At 29.0% G+C, this 10,605-nt stretch overlaps 1 protein-coding gene across 1 annotated transcript in view; it reads left to right on the forward strand.

Annotated features, from left to right (window-relative positions):
- Positions 1-6,280, forward strand: part of LOC129958771 (U8-agatoxin-Ao1a-like) — a 134,656-nt gene extending 128,376 nt beyond the window's left edge. Inside the window, exon 4 of the mRNA XM_056071445.1 lies at positions 4,061-6,280. Coding sequence (XP_055927420.1) covers positions 4,061-4,199 — 139 coding nt within the window. The 3' untranslated portion in view covers positions 4,200-6,280. The remainder of the gene's footprint in view (positions 1-4,060) is intronic.
- Positions 6,281-10,605: the final 4,325 nt, after the last annotated feature.

Here is a 10,605-nt window from a genome sequence, read left to right on the forward strand (position 1 = left end):
CCAAAATAAAATTATGTATGATCTTTCGAAACCTGTTTGTACTCTCTTCTTTGCTAAAATTGAAGGCTGCAGTTCCCTACTTGTGTTTTCTTTGCATAAAAGTAGCAATTCACCTGATACTTATTGTCCGTAAGCATTATTTAAATACCTAAATAGAATTTGATTGCATCCTCTTTATTATGTGGCAAATGTCACATCTTAAAATTCATTCAGGTTCAATCCTTAAGAAGCATAAATAAGTATGCATCATTCCTCTGTTATAAAATCAATGCAAATAACGAATCAAGACATGCTTTTTCATTCACATAACAACATATCATAAAATGGATTCGTATTGTCTTTACACTGTTATACTTGAAGATTTTGGCATGCATCTTAATTACTGAAGATCAAAGATTCCAAACGGGGTTTGTGCCTCCCCATACAGTGAGTGATAGTGATTCCAGAGATAAATGGGGAGTTTAAATTAGTCAAAGGGGGCGATCATGGCGTGTCTAGCAATTTAGGATGTAATTTAAATAACACTACTACAATAATAGATTTATATGTTAGCTGCGGTTACATGAATTTACCTTAGGTTTTTAGATCCTTTTACGATACAAATGCAGCAGAATCATCAAATTTAAAAGAGAATCTCGTAGAACTCACAGTCAATGAAAAACGAAAAGTAAAGTTCAGAAATGTTCACCAACAGTTCTGTTTCCGAAATCAATATCAGCTGTGGGGCAATATTAATGACAAGAATACCAAAGTTTTTAATTGCTTTCTTTCACCGAATTTGGCTGAGCGTTTATCCAGTTCAAACGCTTATTTTCTCTCTAGAAAAGGAAAAGATTGCACATCGCTGACCATGGCCATTTGCGAGTGATATTAACAAATTGTTACAATTTTACCAGTCTCAACAATCTCATTCATTTTTTATTACTAATTGGTTTTCCTTTTATTTTTAAATTTTAATAAACAATTTGTGCCTTTGATGGTAAATGGCGCATTTTAGGCGAGGTTGGCTCTTGCGCCAATAAACTTCATAAACCACAAAAACCTTTTGAAGGTAAAATCATTTTATTTCTAACAGGAATTCTTAATAGACAGATAAAATAGTTGTAGATAAGTTACAACAATATTTTAATATTTAATATAATTAACTTTATGAAAGAGGGGGACATTGAAATTTTTTTTCTGTTAAAGGGGGTAATGGTCCACAAAAGGTTGGGAACCTTTGCTGTAGAGCAAATAGAAAAAGGCTCTAATGACTATGTATATTACAAGCATAGTCTACATATGTAGCTGAGATTCTAAGCATTATTTTATTTTATTTTGGCATACAAAGGCAGGAATAAATTAGAAGTTCGATATCATGGATTCGAACTTACTGTTAAATTATATGAAATCTGCTCAAACAGCAATAAAGACAAATGAACAATCTAATGCATCTAAGAAATTTCCAAAATGTAATTTTCAGTGACTGATATTGTATTTTATAAATTATTAATATAAACAATTATTATTTCAATATCATATTTTACGTGTCATGACAAAATTGATTTTGCTTTAATCAAATCTTTAATAATCACATTGTAAATGACTGTTTTTCGATTCGTATATGATATGATCCTACAACATCTGAAATGCTGCAGTTTGTTCCTTTTTCGATTTAAAATGCTTCGCTTCTGTCAAGTAAAATGTTAAATATTCATTAACAGTAAAGTATTTTAAACATAAATGTCTAATTGAATGTTTAATTTCTCAATAATCTGGACATTTAACGTCTTAAGTTCAGCAATCTTTAAACTATTTTTAGGTTTATATATTTCACAGGCTGTTTGTATTCAATACGACTCATGTTAAAATCAATTTTTATTGCATTAGCAAAAAATTGGATCTCCAAAGGCCTTTGCATTTTAACGATTATCAATGAACTTTTATGCTGTGAAAGATCTTATCAGACTCTAGCACAGAATTGAGAAACCGATACATTTGAATTATCCACCGAGCTATCATCCTAGAAATCAGCGACGTTTATTGGTTTCCTCTTGAAAGAAATTTAATTGAAATCTCGTAATGATTTTGAGGGTTGTTGTTTTTTTTTTACTTGGAAGCAAAATGCAACTATAATGAGATTCTTTGATTAACTCTTTCGTCATTATATCCTTAATTTTTTGGATATTTATCGAAAATTTAATATTTTATAAAAAGTACTTTACTTTTAACACTAAACACAATCTGTAAATCCAAGAATCAGGCGAAGACTCATTCAGTTCTTTAACCCTTTAAAGGGCCATTTTTTTCTAGTTTCTTTAACATATTATGTTAAAATATTTTTAGGCTTGAAATTATAATAAGAAAAGGGATTCATTTAGCTTATTAAATAAATTTAATTTGAATAATTAATTAATTTGGTTAATTAATAATTAAGTAACTAATCAAGACACATCATTTTGTCTGAGATAAGGAACTGAAGCATCTAAGTTTCTGACTTAATAAAAAAAAATTTCAGAACTTATGCCAACCTACAAAATTTCATACAAAGATTGATAAATTTGGTGGGAAGCATACTTCCCACGGCCCTAGAAAGGGTTAATCTTAACTGACAACAACGGAGATATCAAGCATCTACGTTTATCTTCTGTAATGGTCATTCGCTGCGTTTTAGATCATTGCAGTAGATAATTACAGTCATAAAAGTAGAATTTCATGCAAATGAGTGAATAATACTGCTTAAAAGATTTTGAAATGATACTAATTAAGTATTACAAAGTTATTGTCATATTTAAAATATTTTTTGACATGAAACTTAGATCTTTTTCAAGTGTTAAATATTTTTAAAGTGTATATTAACGGTTGATAAGCAGCTGCTTACTTGTTAAATAAAACTAAGGACTAATTCACATATTAAATATTTTGATAGTTTTGATATTCGCATCTGGAGTCACGTGGGTGAGAAGCCGCGGATTGATTGACATTGTTCTCGCTTTCCTGTTGCGCATAATAATGGTGTGGTTATATACTAATGAGAGGAAATTCTCAACCTCAGCTTCCTACCTCCTTCTGTTGCGACAGCGGTGATTCAATACTCCGGTTGATACGGCAGGGCGAGGATAACTGCTTTATTGTAATCGTTTATCTATATATTCAATATTTTAATTTTTTGCTTCATTTATTTTATTATAAAAATGGTATCTAACCAGGATGCTCCACGAAGGCTGTAAAAATATTTTTGAAAACACATTGAAAACTTGAATTCTACAAATATATAGAGTAATTCATAGATTCAATAAAAAATTTAAAAGACGATTGATGATGAAATTTTATCGTCCACGTAGGGAACATTTTAAAATTTCATATTACTCCTTATTCTGTGCGAATTTCTCTATTACTACAGAAATAAAAATAATAAAAAAAAAATCTTTATTTATGTGTCAAAAGATCAGCGATTGGAGTGAAATTGACTAATTATTAAACTGGGAAAAAAAGCATTAACTACATTGATCTTCCCACCCTATTCATTGGGAAATGTGCCCATAATTTATTACTTAATTGCTAATTAAATTATTTCTCAAAAACAGATTTCATTTTCTGGAAACAATTCCTACTTGAATTGTGATTTTCTGGTATACGTATGTCTAAACACTTGAGGAATTATTGTCATAGGCTACATTGGAAGCAGAAACTATGTATGCGAAATTAAAATTTGAAAATAAGTCACTGAAACCTAAATTAATTTCAGGCATCTGGTTTCTTAGTATTAATACGAGAGTCTCTTCGCCGTTTTTTCTCTGTGTAGCAGGATTTTGAGAAATCAGTAAAAGAAAAAGCATATTATAAATGTATAATGTTTGCAGACTAACAAAATGTATTTTACTATTTATAAAGTACACCGTGAAAAATGTCAATCTTTTTCAAATTTAAACTCCTCTTGTACTTCATCGTCATATGTTTTATACCGTGATCCTGTTTAACCACCATAAGCGTGGCTCGGCAGATCCAAACATGGTGCTTACGCCAAAAAACCCAACCAACCATGAATGTATAATGACTAATTGTTCTTTTTCAATTTCAGGAGGAGCTGCCTCAAACGTGGAATGAGCTGCGATCATCGTCCCAATGACTGCTGTTACAATTCCTCATGCCGATGCAACTTGTGGGGCACCAATTGCCGATGCCAGAGAATGGGTCTTTTCCAGAAATGGGGCAAATAAATGCTATCTTCTCACCCGGATCGATGTTTGTCTACCCCTTAGCCTACCATTAAGTAAGGAGATGAGATCAGAACGTATTCTCAGAACCCCCTGCAACCCCTTATTCATGTAATAATGCACTATTTTGAAAGAGGCTGTAAAATAAAACTTTATCGTAATGAAACAACTGCGATTTTTTTAATTACTAAAGGACACTTTTTTCTTACTTATTTTACTTGGTAATGTTGAAAAGTACCAGTATAATTATATTATTTTTAAAGCAAATTTTCTTTATGATTAAACCGAAGTATGGAATAAAGATCAATTTAAAATCTAATTCATAATGAATTATTTTAACAAATTTTAGTTAATTCAGAAAAATAAACGATCGCTCAAATTCCTACCATTCTAAAACTCAAAAATGTATGACATTACGTATCTGCATTTAAAAAATGTATTTTTAATTAATGCTTCTGAAGTCTTTTGTTTTCTTTTCCTTTTAAGCAAAATATTTGGAAACTTCATTCGTCAAAATAATGAGTTAATTAAATATTGTTCCATATCCTTACATTTTGATATAATTTCATTTTCAACTAATAAATTAATATGGTTTTATTTTAGAGGTATGAGTTTAGTTGTAAATATATGACTTAAAAATCTGACTCTAAAAAGCGCATACAAATTCGTACCTGATGCTGCTTTACCATTTTGCTTAAACCTCATTTTATTTATCAGTTTTCTTACACACCGCTTATGCACTGTTGTTTCGTTAAACCCTTATAACCTGACAATTTCTTGAGCAAGAAATAATTCCTAAGATGTTTGAGTGCCAACTGTTTCTGTGGAACCGTTCCAATCTCTTCTCCAAACAAAAAAGCTCCATTCTTGGTGTTGCAAAAATTTTTTCACAGGACTTCATTAGCAAGCTTTCTGTTCTGATAAGTGTCAACAACACCTTTCTGAAATTAGCAACTTCAGTTCTTGCAGACAATAAAAACAGAAAATTTCTGAAAATGTATCTATATATTCTTTTCTTAATAACATTATTAGCATAATTTAAATTACATATGAAACAAGATTTTTTTTAAATTACATATGAAACAAGATTTTTTTAAAATTACATATGAAACAAGATTTTTTAAATTACATATGAAACAAGATCTAATAAGTCATAAGACTTATTAGAAATTCTTTTTTAAATAATTTAAGTCTTAATTATAGAGCTCATTGGCGTTTTGCCATCACAAAGAAAGGAATTGAAGGTTTTGAAAGCAAAAACAATTATCTACCTCATTGAAAATCAGTATATTTTTTAATCCGAACTTTGTGTAGAAAAATTGAATTTTTTCAACAAATAATTTGTAAAGAGAATAAATCCATTTTTTAAAATCTTTAATACTTTTTTCATAGTTACATGACTCTATTGGCTTCAAGATCTATAATACAAAAATAAACATTTTTTTTTTCTTTTCTTTTTGTTGAAGCTTGTAATGAAATCCTCTCATTAGTGTTGTCCTTAAATTTCACACGCAGTAGTTCTGACAAAAAGTTCAATTTTAATAAAAAATCATTTTCATTTTCTGTTTTTATTTTATTTATTTTCATTGGTATTTTTAACTAAGAAGATAAAAAAATATTTCAAAATATTAGAATTAATTCTTTAGAAATTAAATCATTTTTACTCCCATTACCAAAAAATTAAAAATCTTTGCTGCTTGGCAGTTTAAAAAAAATTAGTCTTAGTTTGAAAAGGCACGATTCAAAAACGAGTTTTGTGGTGTCGCCATCTTGTGAGTAAAAACGTAACTTTTATAAGCATTCTTTTATAATCAGCAGAATTTTTATCTTTTCAGTGGCTACGGTTTAGGAAAAAAATAATCCATTATTTACACAAAAATCACTTCCTTTTCTGTTACAAGAAATTGCACGAATTCATTTCTGTTGCCTTTCTCTCTTGTTAGTATTCTCTGAACAGACTGCTTGTGAACTAAAATTAAATATCACATTAAGCATATTGTGACAAAATATTAAGTGTTATGCAATGTAGTGAAAAATATTGTTGTGAAAATAAATTAGTTTCCAATAAACGTTTGCACTTTGAATGTACTTTTCCTTATTTAATCTATTCATTCTTCGAACAATTTAAAACAAGATATTCCATTAAAAAATTTTAACATGTTGGAAAAAGTAATCTCTTTTAATCATTAATTATTGAAATTATATATTATACTATTACATCCCCAAATATCCTTTAAACGCAGAAATCTAAAAAAGGTATCAGGAAAAATAGTTTCTTCTATAAAGATCTGAACTTCAATCCAGGATAACGGATGATAATGAAAGATCTTTGATTACAAATAAAAAAATTAATTAAAAAAAGAAGAAAGAGAAATTTTTGATTATTAAACTTTTCTATTAACGGATAGAAAGGAATAAATAAGGACGTAAAAATAAAACATATTATTTTTAATATTTTATCTCCAGTCTGATTCACTCACACTGGTCACATTAATGAGACACTCTTTCTGTGGCCAGTAAAAAATGAAAAGGAGAATTCCTGAGAAACTAATTAAATAAAAAAAAATAATTAAATTTATCTTATATATTTTTTTAATATTGATTATTTACTAATAAATATAAAACGAGCAATCCAAGTCGTTTAATTCAAACACAGGAATATTTTTCAATCCGAGTCTGTCTATCAAAAAGGTGCAAAAGAATCAAAAATGGGGACTGTCAGTCTTATCCATCACCTTTTTTTTCTTTGTGCACGTGTAGAAAAAATTGGAAAGGATAATTCACGTTTAATTCGTTTTTGTTTAAAATTAATTAATTCAACTTTTTCAAAACGAACCCTAATAATAATGTACACAATATCTATGATATTTTCAAGAGATTATACAGCTATCAGAATGCTGAATATATCATTCAAAAAAAACTGTACAGTATCTTTTTAAATGGGAAATGTAGCAAATCATTTTTAATATAATTTATTAACTTATTTATCAAATCCAAGGGATAATTTATAACATTTAATTATATTTCGAGATACATATGGGACAAACAGTAGCAATTTGGGACTATCCCGAATGACATGGAACATCTGATCACCTTGTTTCTTTGCTGGGCATTCATAGATTAGATCTGTAGTTCCTTTAAAACTTGTGGAACCAGAGGGGAAAATGAAATTAGAATTGTCTGTTGGAAATACATTTTTGTCAATACATATACAAAAGAACATTTCTGATTTTATATAATTTGTATCGTCATAAGTTCATAGCAAAGTCATAAAAAAATCCAATGTGTATTTTGCTTTCTTTATAACCACAAATTTATTTTTAAGATCGCATACTAAATTTCATTTATGTAGAGTGTTGAGTTGTGCATTGTCGCATTCACATACACGCAAATAAATAGATCAACAGGTAGTCAAGCGTTTCGTGGATTATTTCAAATTTTGATTCTTATATAAGATGCTAATAATAAAATTATATGTAGAGTGTCGTCGATCTAATTATTTGCAGTTTTGAGTTACAGTGTTCACATGAACATGAACAGATAGATAAACCTGCGTTATATACTTCATTCTAGAGTGGATAGATAGGTACAATTTCAATTTAGAGATAGCATATCAAATTTCCTTTAACTAGTTTGTTGCGTTTTTTATTTATCATGTTAATAGAAAGATTTCCAAATATTTCCATTTTCTTGCTGAAGAATGTTTAAACAGGACATTCATTAAACTAGCCGATTTTGGCGATCAGCTTGTTCGCTCAGAGATTATTGAACTACTACTACCCAGAGATTATTAAGATATTTAGACCTTTAAGCTACTAATATGGAATGAATTTTTTTTAATTTCACTTTTTCTGATAAGATTGTAAAACACGAATTTAATTGAATCAATTAAAAAGAGAAACTACCACGCGAGTGAATTAAAAAGGATATATTCTACGAAGTAAAGGGAAAGTGACAATCCGATTTTGGAGTTAATATCCAAAGAAGTTAATTATTTTAAAGCACGCGATTGAATTTTTCGAAGGATAAGTTTGCGTTTCAGGATACCATTACAGATTTTGTATTAAATTCAATTAAAAAAATTATTAAAAATTAAAAAAAATTGTACAGAAATCCAACTGATATCATTAAAAAGATTTTTTAAATTGTAAGATAAAGCAAAAACTCTTTTTTAAAGGAAATAGTTTTGCTGGATATGTCCAACAATTTCCATGGATAAGCCATAGCAACTACTCATCTGGCCAAGCTTAAGCCCAATTTTGGGTCCGATTAAACTTTTTTTTGGCGTCAATTTCTTGATTTATTTTACATCTTCTTTCCTCTGACTCAATGGAGTTTTTGGTGGCATGGCGACCCTCTCTATAGCATTTCTTATAATATTTTGCAACTCTATTAATTAGAGAAGTGTTAAATTAAAGGAAACTGTAAAAATATTTGAAAGTTCTTATAGCTTTTTTTTATATTTGACAGTTGCCATTTGACAATAAGTAATACAAGAGATTTCTTTGCTACGTGGATTAGCGTTTTATATAGAGATTCTTAGGGGATAATTTTTTTTACCCATATCTACAATATAAAGACCGTGTCCTACAATCAATTATTCTAATTTTTGCATTTCTTATTGTTTGAAATGCACGCGAATCAGCCAAATTACACAATTTATCCGAAATGCTATATATATCTGCAATTCTGATCATAAAATCAGATGCCAAATTTTCGTTTATTTAACTCTTTAATATATTTAAGTTATTCAGTTCATATGAATATGGACAGAGAAGCTCACGAATCTCCCTTTAAAAGATTTCATTTAGAATGTTTATACAGGTCTATTATTCGAAAAATAAAAACTGTATGCTAAATTTGATCAATCCATCTCATAGCCTTTTTGATTATGGTGTTCTCAAGAAGATATACATAGTTTTTGTTTACATTTAACTGTTGCAAATAGGCAATAATACGAGTTTTCTGTGCCAAATACATTAGCTTTTTATATAAAGAGATTCTTGGAGACGAATTTTTTGGCACAAATCTATAATATAAAGATCACTTATTGCAATAATTTATTCTAGCTTTTGCATTTCTGAGTTATTGTTTTGAAATGCACGTGAAAAGGCACATCAGCAGATAATTAGCCATACTGCAGAAATTATTTGAAATTTGATATAGATCTGGAATTCTGATCATAAAATCAGGTGCTCAATTTCATCTATTTAACCCTTTATGTATTTGAATTATTCATCTCATATGCGTGCGGGCATAGAGACTCACGAATCTCCCTTTAAAGGATGCATCCAAAAAGTTTATACGAGTCTACTATTCTATAACTCTATGCCATATTTCATCTATCCATCTCGTAGAAATTTTGATAGTTCTCACGCAGATAGACATAAATCCGAAATCAAAATTTTCGAATTCATGGAGATCTAAAACATGAAAATTCATCAAAATCCCAAGATCGGATTTTTTGACAACTACAGAGCTTTATATCTGCATTTTTTGTATATAACGGGGCTAAAAAAAATTGAAAATACACCATAAGAAGCTTTTTATGTAGATAGCTTAAAACAAAAACACTGCAAAAATACTTCACATTAAATAAAAATAAGACAAAGTTGATCCAATTATGTCAATTGCACCATCATCTATTCTTTTACATTACATCCCAGTACAAAATAATATATCATCCCTTCCTTTTGTGGCTGTTCAATTCGACTATTCCTTTAAAAACAAGTGCGTCCGTGACTTGGAAACCAAGAGAGCTGAATTGTTCCTTTTATTTTAAACACCATTAATTTGCTATCATCCTTCTAAAATTAGACGACACACTTTGTCTTTATGCCTTAGACTTTACCGGGAGTTACCATATCGAGTGAAAAAACAATTTTTACCTTCTAATGGAAAATATGAGGAAGAAAAAGAGAAAATGTTTTAGTCGTTACAAAATGAAAGATAAAAATTTAGCTGGTATAGGACTTTTAAACTTTTACCTTTATAGATTCTTTTATTGGTGAATTAATGGTAGATATTCTATAGATTAAGGGTCTATTAATTATCTAATGGTGTATTAATGGTCTATTAATTATCTAGCGGTATATCAATGGTCTATTAATTATTTATTAATGATTGGCTTATATTGATTCTTTTATCGGTGAATTAAATTTAAAAACATTTAAAATGCGACCATAAATAAAGAGTCACTGAAACATCGATAATGAAACACTAAATTCAATTAGAAACAGTAATTTATTGAAGCCTTTTAACACTTTGATTGCCAAGCTTAATTTGATGAAAATTGGCAATCGCAATATTTTTCGTATTAGATAGTCAAAATGTTAAATCAAGGTAATTGAAGATTAAAAATAGTAAACCTCATTAGTGCCGAAAGTGAAAATATTGGGAAAACGGTTGT

This window comes from Argiope bruennichi, chromosome X1 (assembly GCF_947563725.1).
Source record: "Argiope bruennichi chromosome X1, qqArgBrue1.1, whole genome shotgun sequence".
Classification (NCBI taxonomy): domain Eukaryota; kingdom Metazoa; phylum Arthropoda; class Arachnida; order Araneae; family Araneidae; genus Argiope; species Argiope bruennichi.